Source organism: Etheostoma spectabile, chromosome 13, assembly GCF_008692095.1.
Source record: "Etheostoma spectabile isolate EspeVRDwgs_2016 chromosome 13, UIUC_Espe_1.0, whole genome shotgun sequence".
Taxonomy (NCBI): Eukaryota; Metazoa; Chordata; class Actinopteri; order Perciformes; family Percidae; genus Etheostoma; species Etheostoma spectabile.
Window position 1 is genome coordinate 25,338,651 of NC_045745.1, and position 22,595 is coordinate 25,361,245.

General features: G+C 39.7%; 1 protein-coding gene across 2 annotated transcripts; it reads right to left on the reverse strand.

Annotated features, from left to right (window-relative positions):
- Positions 1-114: 114 nt before the first annotated feature.
- LOC116700057 (wiskott-Aldrich syndrome protein family member 3) lies at positions 115-6,260 on the reverse strand. 2 transcript variants are annotated; one of them, XM_032532892.1, is made up of 9 exons: positions 6,009-6,260; positions 3,943-4,107; positions 2,910-3,044; positions 2,669-2,822; positions 2,470-2,587; positions 2,178-2,362; positions 1,550-1,771; positions 1,153-1,457; positions 115-1,036 (listed from the first exon to the last, which is right to left on the reverse strand). In XM_032532892.1, exons 2-9 carry the CDS (start codon positions 4,073-4,075, stop codon positions 879-881), a joined length of 1,410 nt encoding a protein of 469 aa, XP_032388783.1. In that variant the 5' UTR covers positions 4,076-4,107; positions 6,009-6,260; the 3' UTR covers positions 115-878. The 2 variants fall into 2 exon arrangements, with proteins under 2 accessions (XP_032388783.1, XP_032388784.1); XM_032532893.1 differs by having other exon boundaries at positions 3,943-4,104; positions 6,009-6,249.
- Positions 6,261-22,595: the final 16,335 nt, after the last annotated feature.

Consider the following 22,595-nt stretch of genomic DNA (forward strand, 5'->3'; position numbering starts at 1 on the left):
AATATCAAATGGAATTACTTTTCAAACATTTACATAATATAGGGTGGGGTGTATTTGGTTCAACGTATTATTAGGGTTGTGTTATTTCATAAAATTATGAAAATAAATACTAAAATTCTTCAATGCTTTATTTCACATTGTTGCACTCACTCATATATAAAAAGCCTTTTCCACAACAGACATTTTGACTTTATACTGTTTAATGATAGGACAAGTACAGGTGTTACTTATAACTTTAGTGATGGCTCTGTTCTATGCAAGTGTCCCAGTAAGCCGTGACAGCGTGACAACGAGCCAGCATGCATAGTACCAGGATACGGAAAGTGAAGCAGCTAAATGGAATTCAGCCAATCATTTTATTATTTATGGACTTTCTTGGACTTGTCCTACCGCAACTTGTCTTAAATGTCTTCAGTGAAAAAGGCCTAGTACTGGGACATCAGATTAAGGGTCTACTGCACATTTCATCAATGGGTATGGTGTGATCAAGGTGTCAGTTTATCAGGAGAGGACATTTTATTAGAACGCACAGTTCAGATTGACAAAGTGAGAAAACAAATGGCTTCCATTTCATTAGTGGTAGAAAATAAAACATGTAGTCATACAATTTAATCAGACAATCCATTACTTCTTAATGTGAATCTGAAAATTCACTCGTTTCAGAAAAATGGTGCAAACTGTCCACCCTTGCAGATTCCTCATTAAACATTAATGTGGCAGCACATTAATAATGCAAGATGAAGTAAGGGAGCTCTGGCAGCAGTGGTTTGGTATGTGGAGTCCACTAGGTGGAGCCAAAGAGTGTGATTCACCATTTTGGTTTATTTGCACTGAAGATCCAATTAAGAAAAACTTCAGCCAGGTGCTACACTTTGTGTTTAGTCTGACCACTCGTTTTCCTCCAGCTCAGAGTCGTCATCAGAGTCACTGTACTCCACCGCAATGCGCCGGGACAAGATGGTGGCCACGTCGTTCCCCACCGGCTCCTGCTTGTTCAGCTGCTCTTGCTGCTCTTGAACTTTCTTCAGCTGGATGCCTAGTAATGGCACACATACAGTATATTAAAATAAGATCAAGTTTTATCATGGCTGCTCTTATCTGACCAGCAGAAAACAATATTGGATAAAACAGCGCTAGTCGACCACGACTCACCCATGCGGATCGCAGACAGTAGGTCACTTCTTGCATCTCTCACAGGTCGAGTCTCAGCTCTGCCGCCTTCACTGTATCCCGCTGGGTGTGATGGTGCAGCTGAGGGAGGGAGAGGTGGAGGTGGGGGACCTGGGGGAGGAGGGAACATGTGCGGCCCTGGAGGAGGTACAGGTGGGAGAGGGTAGCCTGGGCCTATGTGCAAAGCTCCATTATGTGGGGTTGGTGGAAGCGCGCCCAGAGGAAAACCAAAGGCTGTCTGGGCGGATGGTATTGGTGGGCCGGGGGAAGGAGGTGGGGGGAGTGAGCTGGTCGACAGTGAAAGAAAGAGGATTAGGTTGCAGTGGAAAAAAGAGATATTATATTTAATTCTTTCTCTAATTATGCAACAAACACATACTTGTAATTTGCAGGTGGACGTATTGAACCATTCAATCGGTCTGCAGCGTGAAGCTCTGCTGTGGCATAGGTTACTCTCTTGTAGTTGACATCAATGCTGTGGTATTCATGCTCCACAGGTGGTGAGGGGTGTGCGTTCCCAGGCATGTAATCATTTGACTTGGCATGATTACAAGCAGCGTGGGTAGGCAATGGAGGGATGGGGTAGTCTGGGAAGTCAGGCCTGGATAAACAATGAAAAACAGAGAGCTTCTCATACAGATGCCTTTACATATCCAGAAGCTGGATTCTTTGTTATAAAAGCAAAACTGAAGCTTTACACAACAGAGATCTTGCTATTTCAACCACAATGTAAAGTAGATCTAAAGTACGGTTTAGATTTTATTGCTCCCGATCTTATTTTAGCAATTGTTTACAGTATTATCCCCATACTTTTGATTGTGGACACACAGGTGTAGTGCATGACTTTCCAGTGAGTATTAAACTAGCCCAAAACATTTCATATACAGTATCAGAAAGAGCAGATGCAACAACTCATCACTGCAAAAATGTCTCCAAAGCTGTGCAGTTTGTGACATTTTAAATGTTGAGTCTATTCAAAAACCCAAATTCCCTGGTTAAGCACTTACCTGCCGTCGGGGGAGAGTGAGCCCTCAGACGATGCCCCTCGGTTGAGACTCTGCGGATGGCGGTGATCTGGACGAAGTTCTTTATCGAATGCCATCATGTTCCACTCTTGCCTGCGGTTTCGAGCCTTTCTCACCTTCTTCACCTCACGCTGAAGGGTGCTGCTTTCCACACATCGCTTCTGTTCCTGGGAAAGGTAGAAGGAAGGCACAGAAAGGAAAATGAGAACCCAATATTCAAATAAAATGATAAAATAAATACATTAAAATAAAACAGTCAGTAGAGTGCTCTTACCCTTTGCCTCCGCCTTTCTTTCCTCTTGTCTTCTGTGTCCTGAAGCATTTTCTCCTTCCACAACTCAAAAAAGTAAGACGGGTCTGAGTAGAATTTCATTGCATCTGTGGAATCCTCTCTGTATTTAAAAAACAATTTTACACATGAAGTGAGAATGTAACCTGTTCAGATGTTGTAGTTTGTACAACGCATGCAGTACCTGTAGGCAGTGAGGGTGCTGAGGGGAGGAGGCCTGTCGCTGCCGTTGTACATCTCAGCCACCGAGTTCGGAGTGCTGCCTTTGGACAAAACCTGCTGGTCCTGGACAGCAGAGCGTTTAAACGCCTTCCTCATGTTTATGTCCTGAAGAGAGACTACAAAACAGTAGGACAAGGGTTTAAAGTTTAATAGAATGCATGTGAAAATGAAAATAAGATATGAAGTGCATCCAGTGAACTAACCTTCCTCCACATTGGAGTCCAGTTGGGTGACCTTGACGGCTAAGCGGTCAATGCGGTCCTGGAGAGAGTTGGCGCGGACATAAAAGGTGTTGGCCTCGTTAAAAAGCTCCCCAAAAACATTTTCAGCATGTGTACCTGCAACCAGCGCAAAGAACCAGAAGAGCAAAGGAAAGAAGACAAGGAGTTACATGATACATAGAAACGTGTTTCAAACCTGTGAGGTAAAGACAGAAGTGTAGCATATTGCATGACATAGGAAAATAATATGTCTTATAATGTTTGTACATTTCTGAATCTATTCTATTTCTCTGGATTATACACACGCATTAAGTGTTTGGTCCCCCCACATAACAGCATGAATGGCACACGTCAAACAGCTCTGATCCACTTAATGTGGAAGCTTTTATTAGACTGCCTCCGTTTGTGTCTCCTCCCACTCTCCGTCGTATCTGCCTGTGATACAAAGCTTTACAGTAAGCTCTAAGCTCCTGTGACATCACCACACACACACACACACACACACACACACACACACACACACACACACACACACACACACACACACACACACACACACACACACACACACACACACACACACACACACACACACACACACACACACACACACACACACACACACTCACACTCACACACTCACACACTCACACACCTGGTATACCAATGCTCATATGAACATTGCCGAACAACATTAACCATTTTAACCACTCTGCTTCTGTACACATTGGCTGATTCGGGTGTATAGTAGATAGATGTAAGTACTGACAACAGTGACATGATAATAACTTGTAATGTTTTTGTGTTTGAATTTGTTTTGTTTTGGCTTGTCAAAAGCATAACAATGAAGTGACACTGGGATATATCTACCACTCCTTTACTTTTAATGAACTTGTTTTATGCTCATTTTGGGTGAACAAGTCATACAGCTTCCCTCCTATAATGATCTCACATTAAAGAAGCATCTGAACATGTTTTCATTCAAACAGCTAAATATGAGTAACTGTGAGCTTACTCAGACTACTGAGCTGGCGGATGATGGCGGACAACGTATTGTTGGTTACACATTCCAGCTCGTTGCCAATCCTATCAGGCACTGCACCATGGCACAGGTGGCGAGGCTGAATGTTTCTTTTGACCAAAGGCATGACCCCCTCTTACATCTCGGCCACAGCACCTGCTGGGGGACAGAGTACAGCTCTGACAGCTCATTGTATAGTACAGTACACAACAAGCAAAGTAGAACTATCAACACATTGATCTATATCAATAAAAAAAAGTATATAAACATTGACTCTAGGTTAGTCTATATCAACAACGTTCCACTTCAGGGATTGTTGTGGTGCCACCGGAAATTCTGCTGGATGTTCCTCATTTTGGCTGGACGTCCCTCACTTTGGCTGGACGTCCCTCACTTTTCGCTTTCTTTGTGTTAGCATTTTAAATTCCAGCTGATTTATGAGTACTATTGTTCACTGATACTCAGATCTCTGCAGGGCAAATCCAGACAGCTAGCTAGACTACCTGTCCAATCTGATTACTTACACATGTTCCACCCAAACAAGTTCCTTCCCGAGGCAATTTTGCAGATGCACCCTTGCTCCGTGCGGCACTTAGCGCCGCCTAAGACAATTGTGATTGGTTTAAAGAAATGTCAGTAAACCAGAGCATGTTTTTCTCCCATCCTACACCAGCCAGACCCTCCTCCGCAGCGCTGTGAAGGAAGATCTGGCAATGTGAGACTAACTCTAGGTTAATGCACGTAATGTAACAGTTACTGTATTGTTATTGATTTTCTTACCAGTACCGAGAGTTGATATTTCTGTACTTACTTCACAGGTGTGTCAGCTTTGTACAAATTAATACTAATAATAGAAATAAATTGTATATTTAAAAAGACAAAACCTGTTGCAATAGTTTATCTAAACTGAATTTAACATTTCGCAGCAATTGGTGGGCCGGTTATCCTTTTTTGTTTTGACGATATTAGTTAAAAATTAGTAATAGTAAAAAGTGTAATGGAAAGAATATAATTAAAGTATTTATGATTTTGTAAAATTCGCTGTAATAATTACTGCACCACTTGCTGTTGAATGTCGCAATGTAACACCATCTATTAAAGTGGTACACCTATTGTATGTTCTTGTTTTTTTAAGGATTTAACATGTTCGGCCACAGCTGTGTTATTAAGTGAGCTTATTGTGATAAAAGAGGTGTGAAGACAACATTTTTAAGTGAATCTGCAAGTCACTTTACACTTCTTTATTACATGGATTTAAAACAAAGGGTTGGGTGATTGCCAGTTATAATGGGTGAGCCAGCACAATAAGAACACCAACATAATCATAACTACCATCTTTTTCATATCAGTGCACACCGTGGCAAACAAGACAGAGAGAACCCCTGAATGTTTGACCAGGAACGTACATGGAGCTGCTTCACTGACAGTAAGAGTTTGGAACAATGACACCAATATGAAGGTCACATTCTAGCATTTTTGACAAATAAAAAACATGATATGAAACACAAAACAGGGTTCAATGCCTCGGTTTCTAGGACAGCAGTGTAAGTATATATTCTTTTGGCAGTGTATGGCAGCGGACAGTTTTCACAAATAATCTAATAATTATTCACATAAAATTTAAATTATCTTATTTAAATTCTTAAAATGACATACGCTCATCCCCCCTTCATTACACGAATCCATAATGTATAAATAGGCACAATTATTGTTATTAAAATTAAATTATGCAAATATAAGTTATGTTTTCAAGGTGGCAGGTGAGCGTCAATTTCCCATAATTCCCCGCGTGAGCGTTAAAACCGCACATTGCTACTGCATGCTAACTCGGCTTAATCTCTCTTAATGCATCCATGATGCTAACATGATGGCCATCTGATTTGGAGGCTCTTTGAAGCGGCCCTCCATCCCAGAGCTGTTCAGAGCTTTCTTGACAGAAAGTTTAAACGTCAAACAGCAGGTAACTTTTCAAATACACGTACACAAAACACGGGATATCTAACAATATTTGAGCTGCACCAGAATATGCTAAAAACACAATTGTACGTTATCTAGCCTACCATAAAGTTGCCGTTGGGTTAGCTTGTTGGGCTCAACGTAGGTTTTTGCACGTCAGCACGCCGGAAAAGAGCCGCTAAAGTCGGGTCCAAGCTGTTTTATCCAAATTAAACAAACTCTTTGCTGGCCTGCTGCAGTCGTGTGTTGGACATTTACAGTAGTCATCTCTGCAGGGCGGAGTTCACTCTGAAAACAAATCTCTCTGGTCCAAATCACAGCTTGAGCCATGAGGGGATTTGGCCAGCAGATTTACTCCTGTCATCCAATCACAGTCATCATGCCTGCCATCTATTTCCGTATGTATTAGTCCAGTTTTATGGAACTGTAAGACATTATCTGCCTTCTATGAATTGAGTAATAATATGGCTGTTTCTAATTATTAATAGTAACAACTTACGTTAATCAAATCAAGGCTGCAATAATGAATACTCTCATTATTGATTAATGTGCTAATTAAAACCTGTTGTCAATTAGTCGGTTTAACATTGTCATGTCACAAGATAGTGAAAATGCCCATCACACTTTTCCCACAGTCTAACATGAAGTCTACTGGTTTTGAACATGCAAAACCAAAGCATAATAACATTAACAATAGCATAACAGAGAGCATGTTTTGCAGCCTTTGATGCACTCTCATAACTATTTGTCATGTATTGCAGCTGAACAATTTTTTATCTATTTATTTAACCTTTCAAACTTTTCTTAGTTCTCTTTCATTTTTCTTTCAAACCATCCACTTGGCATGAACAGCTGTATGTCGGTCTCAGCCAGTCTATCTACAGTTCAGTGGGGACGACCTGGATTAATAGTGATAAGATATTCAGCTTTTGATTTGAAAGCCCCACACACACACACACACACGCACACGCACACGCACACACAGCTCTCTTCTCACAGATGGCATCATCTGTATTGCGGGAGGGACTAGTCTAACCCAAATATGTGGGCTTAAATCTTGAGTAGCACACCATGATACTATAACTCATAGTTGTTAAGTAAGAGTATTGCTTGTTTAACAGAGATTGTTTATTGCAACTATCTTGATCTTGTGACTTCAATCAGGGTACAAAATAATGAGCAGCATACTGTCTTCATCCTATATTAAGGCAGGTGCAGGAAATCAAAATCAGTGAAAAAGAGCAGAGTTGCCTCAAATTAAGTCATGTACATATAGTATACTGTATGTATCAGCACCAAATGGATTACAGTACATCAGTTTCATGGTTAACTAATTAAACAAAAAACACTTACAATATGATCTATATATGACTGTCTGTTAGTACATGTTCTGTTGATGGTGTCTGTTTGTGGTTGAGCCTGGGAGCAAAGCATTTTGCTGAGGGGTCTTCAATATTTTAGACGGTGCCATAATCTCTTGGCCAGCTTAGAAGTATTAACCCCAATACAGTATTTACCCTCCCCATTAGCACCATCATTGACCTAGCTGGTTTCACACAATGTAGCTAACCACCAGCTCACCCACTTACTGCACATCGGCACAAACACTAACACCTCTATCATCCATTACACACAGATGCCCAGACTGCTTCTACTATATTTTTCCTCCTATTATGGCTTTCCTGCCTACTCCAAATTGATCATTGCCAATGCCTTGCCAGTTATTACCCAGTGAGTGAGACACACACACACACACACACACACACACACACACACACACACACACACGACCCACACCAGTGAGCTGTGTCAAGACATCAGTGTATGCATCACACTTGTGTTTTCATATTTAGCTTGAAGGTTAGAATAATATCTTGTTCCATACTCCAACTATCATAAGGAAATCTTGTTGTGTAGTGTTTTTGTTGAAATCATGGATGACCTTTTAAGAGACACATTGTCTGTGGAGTTTGTTAAACCTCTGCTAATTGAGGATTCAGGATTCCTTTTACTTGTGGTATCCATCTCAGAGTCATGAAACATTTAAATGCTTCATTCTTTGTGTTGGAAACTTTAGTTTCGGGCAGTTGGGTTGGGAACCGGAGGGTCACTGGTTCAAATCCCCGTATGGACCCAAAAAGTTGGGAGCGTGGATTGGTGGCTGGAGAGATGCCAGTTCACCTCCTGGGCACTGCCAGGTGCCCTTGAGCAAGGCACCGTACCCCCCCGACCGCTCAGGGCGCTGGTTCAGCTGGCAGCCCACTCACTCTGACATCTCTCCATGTATAGTGCATGTATAGGTCCTGAGCATGTGTGTGTATTTCAGGCCTGTGTGTGAGTACTAACAAAAAGTGTGTACACAGAGTGCAGTACAGTAATTTCCCCATTGGGGACTAATAAACAAATTATCTTTAATTATCTTTATCATTCATACAGTAAGGGCATCTCAACCTCTCAGCCAGAATTTTTATTTATGTCTTTTGTAAGTCTCCCCCCCCCCCCCCCCCCTCCCGACTCTATGGAAATACTAAATCACTGGAGAATAAAACGTTATACAAGAATAAAAGCTTATAAGGCTCTAGTATTTTTAAGATTATTTTTTGGGCATTTTAGACCTTTAGGCAAGGCAAGGCAGCTTTATTTGTATAGCACATTTCAGCAACAGGGCAATTCAAAGTGCTTTAATTGACTGGACAGCTAAAGACAGGAAAGGGGAGAAAGGTGGGGGGGGATGACATGCAGAAAAGGGCCGCAGGTCGAAATTGAACCCGGGCCCATCCGGTAGGGACTGAGTCTTTGTACATTGGGCGCACACTCAAATAGGTGACCTACCAGGGCATCCCAGGGCTGTAGTATTTAACGTCTATTTTTATGTCATTAGGTGCATATATACAATATTAATCTACTGATGTTCATACTTTTCACCTTCACTTTTCACCTGGTGCCATCTGTTGGTTATTGTTGGTAGCACAAATGAAAAGTTAGACATGGGTTAAAATACACGTCCTTTCAGATGATTTTGAAAATTTGTTAATATGCCATTAATAGCAGTTGTAAGCAGTTCAGTAGGATTTGCTTCTCTATGAATATGTATTAAATTTCGGAGCTGCTGTATCTGGCTATGTAATGTGTGTATTTTCATTGACATTGACTATTATGTTATTCTTGTGCAGCGGAATATAGGATTTGAGACTTGCACAAAGGCAGATATGTTTAAATGAATATGTTTCTTCATTGAATAGATCGTGTTGCTGATCAGCTATGTGAGCGATGAAGAGGAAGTTAAGGAGCAGCTCTAACTGGTAAGTCCTGCTCCTCCCCTCAGACAACCAATCACAAGTCCCAGGTAAGAAACCTTTTTTAAAGTACCAAATAGTAATAAAAATGAATATAATGTTAATAAAAACACATTTTTCTTTAGTATTTGTGGATATGACAAAACAATTACAAATCAAGGTCTAGACTCTTTTCAGAGCTTTCAGCTTTTAGATGCGAGCAAAGCATTCAGTCCGTTGTGGCAACGCTGGCGAATATCCAGAAGTTAAAGCCCGAGCAAGAACAGTCTTTGCTGAGTTTTGGTGGTGGCCATGATGTTGTGGCCCTCCTCCCCACGGGGTTTGGGAAAAGTTTGGTGGTCCAGCTAACTTCGTTATTGGTAAAGGAGCTGGCTAAGGCTAACACTGTGAGGCTAACGCCAGGGGTGCTAATGCTAAATATAAGCCTTGTCAGTCTCCCGTCTTGTTGCGCATGACATGCGTCACGACCAAACGTTAATGATTGGTTATGGCAGATCCAATAGTTTTAAATTTCAACTGGGTACCCGCATTCATTAATAATGATAGTAATAATTCCAACCAAACTAAACTAAACTGCCTTAATTTTTTCTATTTTTTTTATTGCCACTCTTCATTCTAACCCCAACCGGCCCGTCAGACACCGCCTACCAAGAGCTTGGGTCTGACCGAGGTTTCTGCCTAAAAGGAAGTTTTTCCTCGCTACTGTCGCACTGTTGCTTGCTCTGGAGGAGACTACTAGAACTGTTGGGTCCTTGTAAATTCTGGAATGTGGTCTATCTGTATAGTGTCTTGAGATAACTCTTGTTATGAATTGATACTATAAATAAAATTGAATTGAATTAAAGGTCTACTTACTAGCTTTTCTGCAAGCTTTTAGCTTTTTAGCTGTTTCACATGTATCGTTTGGGGATTTATTTAGCAGGTTGTTTATAGTTGAAGTTTGGTCAATTGATTAAAATAATTAACCACATATGTCTGTAAAATAGTTTATCTGATTTTCAAATTATGTATTTGTATTGTATTTGTATTGTAATAATTAAACAGTACCTCTTCTCTATTGCATTAACAAATCATTAAAATTCACCATATCTTGTCATTATGAAGCTATCATCAAGTAATTATCCAACTGTTTTTTTCTCATCTTGTTTACAATGGGCTTTTACAAAACACAAAACCTTAAATTTTCCCATAGCAGAGCGCAGTACATCACACGACAGTGGGAAAAATAATCAGCCGGAGCTTAAGGCCGTATCAAAAGCCTCACAGTTCCTGAACAGCCGCCTTTAGAGGGGGTGACTCTTAGAATGCCTCAGCTTGTTTGTCTCATGGTTTAAGTGGTGCACATAGCCATGGAAAGATCATTAAATCACTGTTTTACCACTTGGCTTAATCCCCACAACAAAAGGGGAAGATACAAAAAAAGAGAAAATGGAGAGAAAAAAGTGGTGGGCAAGATTAAGTAGAAACTTGATGGATCTAAACTGACAGCTCTGTTTCCCAGCGTTGCTAAGGGGAGTTAAGAATCTTGATTCCACATCTCCCAGGCTGAGTAGTGGCTGCCGATCGAACGTTCCCTGTTACCCCTGTAGTGGCCAGCCGCGCTCGTAGTGTCCACTGTTTTGGCCATCTGCCGGATTACCCAGCAGGATATATTTTTATAGAGAGCATCCTATTCATATCCCGCCTGCAAAGGTTTACATTAAGGTTGAACTCGGGTGCACTTACAATGGCAGATGAAGTAAGCTCTATCCTTCTTACAGCACCCCTCCCCATCTTCTCACTGTTTGGGAGACTGATAGCACTGGGTTGAAAGGGGCTCCTTCACTGTGGCATGAAAGAGGATCTCATGCAATGCCACTGTCTGCTGCTGATTTTTTTTCACGCACTGACAATAAAGTGGTGCCCAGCATGAAAAAAAACATTTGTATGTGCCAAGTGCAATTGTTTCTTCTAATATGCATCAACAGGCCAACTTCTCTGTGTTACCATACAGGTGAACTCATTCCTGGGAAAATGTTTTTTTCTTTCTCAGCCTTGTAGGCGCGATGGCGTCCCCCTTTTTCCTCGGCCTAACGGGATTAGTCGTGCCAGTGCTACCCCGGCTGTCACGGTACTGTCTACTTCCCATCTCTCTTCTGGGCCTCTAATGTGATTAACCCATTCCCTGTGGTCCAAATGGTTCTGGAAGGTGGGTAGAAGGGGAAGGGGAGGAGGGGGGCACCTCCTTGGCATGTTCCTCCCAATGCCTAACTCACCATCATTGGCACCTTTGTCAGGCAGGAAGAACCTAGATCGAATGTCTGTGACGGTGTGGAGACAAGAACAAGTGGCTGAGAAAATAATTAATAAACTCAGATGCTTGCAATTTAAATGATGACCTATTATTATTATTGTTGAAACCATTTCAATATTAAAATAGTAGTTGTCATACATTCTTTAATTTGGATTCACAAGGCCTGCATATTTAAACAGATAGATCTCATTTTACCTATCCACTGTGTTTGAGTCTGCTCATGATCTATTCAAACACTTCAGTCATTAATGAAAATTTGTTCAGGCTGATTTGTATTATGGCTTTTGCTTTCACAGACATCAGCCCTGAATATTTACTGCTTGCTTAAGTGGAGACAATAATGATTGCCGACGCCTATCATCTTGTCAAATGTCAGTGTTGTGGGGCTTCGCCTGTTTAACACATGTCACGCTCATTTTCGACTCATCTGTCACAAGTCTTCTTCAGGGCATCTGCTGCACGCAGAGGACCACATGCCCTTTGCCACCGCTCAGAGGGAGAAGCCTCCGAACCAAAGGGCTCCATACAAAACCCAAAGCTGAAATCACCTTTACAGTGGCAAACACTTGTCACTTCACATTTTTATATGTGTGGTGATGTACAGCATACTGTAGCTTCTCGGTATAATGAGGAAAATTCATTACCATGTGCATGAAAACTATTAATCTGACTCTCCTAGTCTCTCCTAGACTCTAGAAGTGAACGCTCGTGTTGGTTGTTTAGAGAAATTCAAACAACCAATGAAAAATTTGAAACTAATCCATCACATTAATCCTGTTTACTCAAATCCTATATGCATTCTTGAGTTTAGCTACTCAAATGGCTCTTTGGAAGTAAAGTTAGCAGAAAGCAACGTCATTTCACACATTATCAGCAGCACAGCAATTACAGCATATAAAGCTGAATATCTATACAGCCAATAAAATATTAGCTGAACTAATTCAAACCCTGAAAAAAAGAAGCATTGGAGAGCTTATTGGAACTAGTCTTTAATTTGAACCCTGTTTTGTTTTTGAAGATAACAGACAAATGTTCCTTGTACCCTGCTTTGTTAAAGCCAGGAAAACAACACTCCCTGTCCAACAACATCTACGCGCATGCTGTGTACAGCAGCGCTTCACGTGAGCACACAGCCTTGGTCAGGCGATGGCACGGAGAATTAAGAGTCTTAATTAAGATTTTTTTTACAACGCTGCATGTGCTCTTCATATGCGAGACAACAGGCTTGAATAGGGCGGGGTGGGGTGGATCCTTAAACAGCTGCCTGCTCTGAAACAACGCCCAAAGTTGACATGAAGATCCACACGATGGAGGAATGTGCGTCACTTTGCCCTCAAAGATAGTCTATAACATTGTTTATATGTCAGTTAAATCCTTCAGTTAGTGCATTTGTGTAAATATGTATATTTACTATACATATTTATACTAATGCCATGAATGGGCTAAGAGAAAACAATTCGACATTGTGGCTGAAAGACAATACGATGCATGAGGGGGTAGCACCCCTTGTATGGAGATTTGGTGGGTTTCCAATCCTGATATCCAGCCCAGCACCATGTAATGGAAGGTGACACTTATTGTATTAGCAGGGGCTAATGAGTGTCTAAAAGCCTGTGTGACTGTGTACTTCGAGGAATCTCATCGTGTGTGTTGGGACAATATCTCGGCAAAGTAGACGAGGCCATGAAGTGCAGCCACGCGAGGCCTCTGCGAGTTTTAAGCACTTCAATTCTAATAGAGATATAAAGAGGGGAGAGTGAGTAGCCAGCTTTATTTGATGCCCAATCCAGATTAGGTTAGGCAGGTAAACTTCAGCTGAATATACACAATCATAAAACAAACAAGAATCTGCTTTTGTCTTATCAAATTGTCAGTTTATCCAGACCTGGTTTTTCCTGAGCCCCAGAGCCAAATCCTTTCCCTAATCTTGTCTCTAAGGACTATTAACAAATGTACCCCCAAGAGGCAAAACCCAGAGGCCTCTTGCAGCCAAAGACAATAGTAATCACCACATTTACATGTGTTTTACCTCAATTCTAAATGGTACTAGGGGTGGGTGAAAAAAATCGATACAGCATAGTATTGCAATATTTTGCGTGGCAATACTGTATCGATACACAGACGCTAAGTATTGATCAACTATTATATATGTTTGTGTTGGCCAGTTTGCCTGCTTGACAATCCCAATTTGCAGCAATAAAATGGAAATGAGATGAACGGAGAAACCTATCTTTTTTTTATTTATTTTTTTAGATAAAACAATGTTAACAAAGTTTCCTTTTGGGGACATAATTTGAAATTGGGGAAAAATTTGAAGTTGGAAAAAGATAATAAATTGCAATACATTGCAGAATATTGTTTAAATCTTTAAAATTGCAATATCTTATTAGACTTAAATATGGTGACTATATCATATTGTGAGGCCTCTGGTGATTCCCACCCCTAAATAGGACCAGTCAAAGCAGCACCAAATCAAACTCAGATTTGACTGGTACCAAGAACTAAGGTACTGTTTAATTTCAATTTATCCTGCTGTTTTGAGTGCCGTATGTGTCACTGCTTATTGTGTCACATTAAAAATGTGTTAAATAAATTACACGTGGGACCGAAAATTACATTACATTAAACCAGAAAGCAGGAGCCACCAACTTTATGTATTTGCCTCATTAGCATTTGATGCTGTCTGTGGTTCACATTAATATGATGAGAGACATGTTGCGCATCTTACCGATAGAACAGCACAGACTTAAGATAAAGTCATAGTCTGTGGTAGACCTGGAGAATAGATCAATTTTGCAGAATAACTGTAATTGAAGATGGGACGCTGATCTGTTATGCCCAGAGACAACATAATGTTTATATTGTTTGATATCCTCCTTGTTGAATTGGGAATTTTAAGTCATTGATTACAATATTACAAGCTGGCATCCACTAATAAAAACAAAAGTATTATTTGTTGGCAATATTCAACAAGAATTTAGTTTGTTAGAGGGATGACATTTTTCAAAATGGATCAACATACTGGCACATGCAGCCTCATTAAAACAGTAAATGGTGTAGTACTACTTTCTAACCACAAGGTGGATATATAAATAAATGAATTGGCATCATTATCAGGTGTAAATATTTCTTCATTGTACAATCACTCCCTGGCTTCTTGTAATAGCTGTTTATTAAGACATGTGCTATAATAGTAAGGGTCAGTGCAGTTCTTTTTACTTTCATAAGACATTCATATAATTGTATTTAAACTCTTTAAAATACATCTCTTAAATTATCACATTTTTTGGAAATTGTTTTTTCTTATGGAACAAACAATACAACTTATGGAATATACAATAAATATATTTAAGAGTCACACCCTAACACAGAATTGGAAGTAAACTACTGTACTTACCTTCATGCAATTAAAGCTCTTTCTTGAACCATTTGTATGTATGATAATCAGCCAGTTAATGTAAACCTCTGCTTAAGGAGTCATGCATACAAATCCACTACAGTTATTCTGTGGCTGATTTGTTAAGGCATGAAGCACCTGGCAAAAAGCACTGGTCAATAAACCACAATTCCTCATATTGCCTGCACTAAACGGCTAATTTGGGGCTTCAGACAGGTGAGATAAAATGTCCATAAGTATCATGGAAGGGATATGAACATTGCCAGCCACTCAACTCTTTCCTGATACACACTCTCGACATAGTCTCAGTTATGTGCTGTGACATTTACTGTTTATGTCTGACTGGGTTAGAGTGGCACCAAAATGTGTTTACTACGAGGACCAAGTCAGAGTATGTGTTAGTGTGAAATACATACAGGGCTTGTGGGCTTTAAGGCCTTTTCTTTTCAGTGTCATTCACTGTGTCTTTAGTGTGATAAATTTAGGCCTACAAGCCTCTACTTCCTTGATGAATAAAAAAAAATGAAAATGTCATAAAAATGTTAAAGCAGCAACCAATTGGACTGTATGTCCTTAGAGTCAGACTAGGCTCACTCAGCATATGCTTCTCTAGTCTATAGCCAAACTGATTTGTTATGTATGATAATAGTTTTATTTCCTGCAACATGACCATGGTAGAGCTCTCTTTGCAGTCCACAATGAACAATCTTAGGTCCGGTTGACGCATGCAATCAGCTGATTAAGAGCTGCATCTGTGTTTTTATGCATTTTTAATTCATGTATGGACAGTATGAAGTAACACTTCCTTCACTGCATTTGGGATATGAGAGGATATCCCTCTCTTCAACACATGTCATCATAATATGTTAGAACCTCAGTACTTTATTGATCTTTGTCACTGAAGCTCCTGATAGTTGCCCTTGTCTTCTCTTTGGGCAAAAGTGACATTATAAAACGTGTAGCGCCAATTAATCAGAGTGGTTCATAGCTGTGATATAATAATCACATACTGTACAATGGCTATGATTTAAATGTCTCTGCACAATAAGTATCACTCCATGTCTGAGGAAAAAAAAAACCCAATAAACTAAGAAACTGATAGCTGCAGTTCAGGGAGGGAAGCTGTTATCTGCGCTCTCTTCAAAGCCACCAGACTCCATTGATATAAACAGCAATTTTACCTTGCAGAAAACCGGAGTTGCTCTTCTACTGCTGCCTCGATTGGTTAGTTGATTGTCTACTGCTGTCTTGGTCGGTTAGTTGGTTTGTGTTATTGTCTGCCTTTCTTCAGTTTAGCATTAAGCAAAATAGTCTGTGCTAGCTGCTAAGGAAGGCTAACATTACCTGGGCTGCGCTCCACAGCAACCGCCTCATTATGTGCAGGCAGTCAGCCCAGTAGGGCCTGTTTTATTGTGAACATGATTATTCTTTTAAATAAAAATCAATTTGAACTGGAATGTGACTATAACATTCATATTGCCATACTAGATGACCATTTTTTTTTTATAAAAGCAATTAGCTTACTTCAGTTTGTGATATGTTAGGTATGTTAAGTGGCAAGAAGTACATAACAGTAGCTGAGTATTTTGCCTTATACGGGACCAATAAAATAATGAGATGTCAACAGTTTTATTATCACAGGTAGATTATTTTTGGTCAGAAATGTTGCATAAGGTTTTGAAGAGGCAGATAAATGATCAGGTGATTGAGCTGATAGACTAGAGTTAGACCGTTATTCAGAATCTTGATTGAACAACAATATTAACGTTATTCAACACCTTCAATTGAACAATTGTAATACATTTAAGACATGTAAACACAAGGTTGTTGTTTTTTTTGGATCATTTAAACAAATTGTAATAATGAACTATTTCATACTCATATGGCAATCATGTATGCCTGTGCCCTTTTATTCAAACAGGCCATTGGAAGTCGTAGTCCAAACACCTGAATTCTTGTCATTGTTCCGCATTTATGAATGGCCTAATTTGTTGCCGGATCACACATGTGCTGTTTCACAAATGCAGCTGATTTGGGGACGCTTTCACCGATGGGTGGTTGTGGAAAAATAATGTCTTCAAACCAGGAAGCTGTCAACTGAAGGCACATGGCCCACTGGAGATATAATGGCATCAAGGGACTGGAATGAAAGCAGGCTTTTTAAACAGGCTGGTGCAGGCTTACACTTGTTACACAGGTCAATTTCAGTGCGCTCATCTGAACATAACTCAGGTTGACACAATTTGACCCCAGCCGATACCACTCTCTGCTTGCCTTTGTTTTCATGTTTTCTCCTGGGAATTGCATTTAATGCTATCCCTACAGATTCTATAACAATTTCTAGTCTTCTAAGCTCTCATTTCTCAACATTTGCTTTTCTATTATTTCTCAGAACTGCTCTTCTTTTCAGAAATGGCTCTTTGTAAGCCTTTGCTGAGGCTGGGGGTCTGACAGAATTGTTTCTCTCGGCCTGGCCTTCAAAGAAAAAGCCTCTTTAGAGGTTTGAATGAAAAAGCTATTGTTGTTAGCTTAACTTAGATGTTTTTTTTTTTTAAATGAAAACATTTAAAAACTGTATATTATTTAATCATTTTAAGTTGATTGTTAAACACAAAGCTGCAATTTTGCCACTGTTACTGAACTCGAAATGTCAGTAAACCTTCCATGCGGCGGGTTTAATGATAAGCCTCACTCATTGGTCTTTAGAAACAGTGATTCCAAAGATTTCACAGTCAAATGAACAGCAAAAGATTAATATGTTTAATGTTGCTCAGCACAAAGGTAGTCTAATCTTTGCTTTCTTCTGTGGCTTTAACCTCAGCGTCAAGCAGTGGAGTGGAGTGTCTTAAACAACTGTTTTAAATAAAGCGCCGTCACCTACTTGTCACATAGGAGTCCTCTCGCTTCATTTTCTCCTCAGTTTTGCTTCATAGTTTGTATACAAATCAGCTTGGAGCTTGTAGGGACGTTTGGTTGGAACCTCAGATGGCATCAGAGTTTTGTTTGTTCTCACTACAACCATAAATCCACTGAAATATTTCCATTATGATTAATTGTAGTATTTTTTGTTTGTTTCCAATTTCCAATTGTCTTTAAGTTCTTGTTTCGTTTATAACGGGAAACTTTATTCATAGCATACATAGATTACTTTCAAATATTAGGCTTAAAGCATAATTATGCATTTATTCCATGTTCTGTGTCAATTCCAAATTGTCTAGACGAAAATACATTGTACGCTTATAATTTGTTTATCAAAGCAACTTTGTAATGAAGAGCATACAATAAAGAGTTTACACTGCTGAGTTTTTGTAAGCCGTCAAACACAACAATCCAGCACCCCTGTGGCCTGGCAGTGCTTTCCGTGTTGTTGGGCACAAAGTGCACATTTTTGAAAACTCATCTGAAATTCTTTTTGGAAGAATCTGGAAAAAAAGCGTCCCATCATTTAGTCGTAGGAGGTGGATGATTGTGCATGGTTGACCGATCAGAAATAAAACGATTCCCGAAAGAGCATTCAAGATGGGAAAGGCCTCATTTCCCAATTAGCGTTTGGATTCTGCTTCCTTGTGCGGCATCCCACATTGTTGCAACCAACCAACCAAAAAGTTGAGTTAAGCCACAAAACCTTCTGTATCTTTTCAGAGGAAAAGGTTCTTTATTGGGGGCCAATGCGGCCTGTGTTTATTTTCCAACAGTGAATGGGTGTGAGGTGTGAAGCTATGAATACTGTGAGGTCAACCCGCCATGATGCTGTAAATACTAACAGGGCAAGTTGGTAATGAGCGAGGCCACGGCCCAAGTCTCTATTCAGCCATTTAACCAAAGAAACTGAACAGGGAGCAGTGTTGTTCCTGAACAAAGATACACATAAAAAAAGATACATTTACCACTGACAAAATTACCAACTAATTGTCAAGGATCTCACATCAATCTTGTCTGTAACGTCAGCTGCTGTTCTGGGATTTTAGGGGGTTACAATAAAGGGATCAAGCATCAGATGACTCCCTCAAGATAATAATAAATAATGCATAAAAGTAATATTTGAATTGTTCACAGCTGACACAATATATTTTCAATAGTCTCACATCTTCACAGTGCTGTGTCAGTGCTGGAGTATTGTCTGGCTAGTGGCCACACCTCTTATTCATTCTGGGATAGTTGTTGTTGTTGTTCGTATTTCTTTACACCGATCACAACCGTCCTGGGCGGCGCTAAGCCCTGGAAGCAGTGCCGGTGCCCTAGCGAAATGGATAGCGGAAGGGAAGGGACATTTGGCGCGTTAGGGACGACTTGGTGTCATGGTTCATACATCGCAACAACATGATTGTTCCTTATTTCACAACTACAGCGTCGTCTTTTCTGTCTCTCAAAACGGTAAACTACTACTATAAAGTGCATGACAGAAGATAGGGAATGACTGTCTTGTTTGGATGAGAAGAAAGAGTCCTGTTGGTGTAATGGTGATGGAGCACCAGGGTTTTCAGTTTGATGTGAGAAACCACAAGCAGCCTGTGGAGTTCTGCAGTACTAAAGTTAAATGAAGTGTAAGGGTCATTATGTACAAATTCCTTTAAATGCTATAAAGCATTAGTCTTGATTTTAGGATTTAAAAAAAACAAACAGCTATAGGTATTTAGCTGCAGGGATGCTTCAACATCAGGTATCTAAAACATTACACTTAAATGTAGTTGTGTCCCAGCTGAACCTCTCTGAGATGGTCTGAGATTTAGATGGTCATGCAGACAACATGATTTAACCAGGACGACATGTAGCTTAGTCATGTCAATACTGAGCTTAACATACACATTCAAATAAGAGATTTCTACCCCAGTGTATTAATAATACCAGACTATTAAAAAATGACCAACAGCTTATTCTGAGTAAGTTTGCTAGAATGTATCTTCTTAGTTTTTTAATGCCACAGTGCGATACGTTCTACAAAACCCTGCATAGCTTTTTGTTACTCCAACATTGACTGAAGTGCAGTCAAAAACAACTCAGTCAGCAGTCTTTGCAGATTAAAACCGGGATCAGTGAGGAGTTATCTTAATAGTTCAACAGCACATTCTCTCAGCAATCAGCGTTGTCACTAACTGCAGTTGCACTGTTTGCCCATAGGATGTCACTATATAGATAATTATCTTAAAACATCTATGTCTGGCAAGTTTATGAACTGTTGATCAAACTTTATAGTTCATACTTAAGTCTAATACAACTTGTGAGAAATGTATGTACATTCACAATTTGCAATGCTTTATGACCATCTCGTCTTAACTCAGACTCAATTTAGAAATAAATATCTAATCTATCTAATATAAAAATCTAAACAACCTCTATCACTAAGCTCCATATTGTCTCAGTGGCACTTAAATAAATGTTTCTGTGAAATAAATTACATGATGAGAACAGCAGATAGCACTTGCATTAATTGCATCTACCATTTGGGACCCATTTGTTAATTTAGCCGGAAAACAGCTGAGGAAATTCTCGAAACTTAAACTGGGGTTACTGAATCTTCAGTTTAATGGCTTTCACTGGTGTTAGTGGACATGAGGCTGGCACTGTAGATAGAGGATGCTAATACAATAGGAAGTGATTTTACACTTTTTTTAGTCAGTTTTAAAATAAAATAAAGTTCTGATGACACTGTATGAGGTTTTGTGAAACATTTGATAATGGTGCAGGTTAGGTCAACTTTCAGTGTTGATAGACTCTCCTACCAAGTTAATACTGTTCATCTTAATACCGGTAGTTCAGCTGTGTATCTGCATGTGTCATTTTTGTATATGCTTTCTGCTGCTATGGAAAATAAAGCGTTTCAGGGTGCAATAAAATGTCATTGGTATATCTGAAAAACAAGGCTTTCACATGAAATGGTACCATCATTGCAAAGAAAATCTTAATTATTTGTGCTAAAATCCCACCGTTCTTGCTCCTTAGTTACAGAGTTTTAATGAAAAGAAAAAAATAATAACTTTCTCCTCTGATATTGTTTTAGCAGACACTGTAACCTTTAAATACCTATAGCTGTTTTTAATCCAAATAAAATCAACGCTAATGCTTCATTACCAGGTATTTTTACAGAATGATCCTCATGCTGCTACTGTTAATTTTTTTATTACCGCAATTACCGGGCTCTTAGTGGACGGGGTCAGAGAGGTCTAATTACCCTGCGTCATGCTGGTAAATAGTTGGAGGTGTCTCTGAGCAGGTGGCCCTGGAGGTAAGAGGGAGACATGGGGCATACCGAGGCGGCAATTACTGGATGAATTTCACTTTAATAAATGTTGAGCTACATTTGGAAATTCAGATAACAGAGCTTTCTGCCTAATGGGTGCTGCACTGAGGCCACTTGAGCAAGAAAATGATCTGAAAGAGGGTTTAATTAACACAAGCTACATGATCCAGGGAGCGCGTAACAGAATGTTAAAGTGAGGGGGAGAGCACACAGCACAGGGATAATATGAAAATTAGTGAGGAGGAGGGTGAGATGGGGAGGGAAGGGGGGTTCGGGGGCAAACTTTAATCTCACAGGTTTAAAGTCTAGATTTTACTCCTGTTTTTGCACATTACTGCAAATGCAGGAGCATTCATAAACATCCAGCTAGAACCAGAATGCATTTGCAAATTGATTTTGAAAATATCAAACCGCATATTTATACCACATAATATAATATAGTATTTGATTTGACGATGAAGTGGAATCAAATTGAAACCCTGTTTTTTTCCCCCCTAAAACAGCTCAGGACCCACTGATGACATTTCCAGATGAATATTTATCTTTCGAGAAATTAAAATTCTAAACAAAACTGCAGAATCTCTTTGGTCTGATGATCAGGCTGGATTACCATTTTGTTTCACGTCATTGTACAGGCAGAGTTAATATTTCTGTTGACAGTCGACATGGACGTGGTAGCAGTCGCTATAGGAGGCTACCTTACGTTTTTTTAAAGTAAATTAATGAAATATGTATATTTAAGAGTTGTTAGTCTGTAAGTCAAATAACTTGTTTTGTGATTATTTTCTTGTCACAACAATTTTTTTGGCTCTGGCACAGGAAGATCCCTGTTCCTAATCCCATCTATGTTCTGATTACAACCGAGGGAAATAGGCAAGGCAAGGCAGCTTTATTTGTATAGCACATTTCAGCAACAGGGCAATTCATAGTGCTTTACACAAAATCAGTTAAACAGATAAAACACAAGTAAAAACAGTTAAAAATCATAGGCATTAAAAACCGGTAAAACACATGAATAGACAGTTAAAACATAGACACATAAAACACAAGAATAAAAGTTACAGTACAGCATAAGAAATGTAAAGAAATGAGCAGTCATTTAAAGAAAGGCAGCCTCAAAAAGAAAGGTCTTCAGCCTTGATTTAAAAGAACTGAGAGTAGCAGCGGATCTACAGGTTTCTGGGAGTTTATTCCAGATATGAGGAGCATAGATAGCACAACACCTACATTTTTGAAAGGAATCTGTGAAATTGGCAGCAATTCTGAAGTGTAGATTCAGACTAGAGTCTATCTCCTCCTTTCGGTTTACTGCATATATCATGTAGGTAAGCCAAATATCCATGATGGGTGATCCATGATGGTATGATGGGTGACAGATTAATGGAAACATCTCTTATAAGTGGTCGGCCAACACAAGCCGCATTCTTGAAGTCTGTGGATCACAACTGGAGAAGATGAGCACTATTA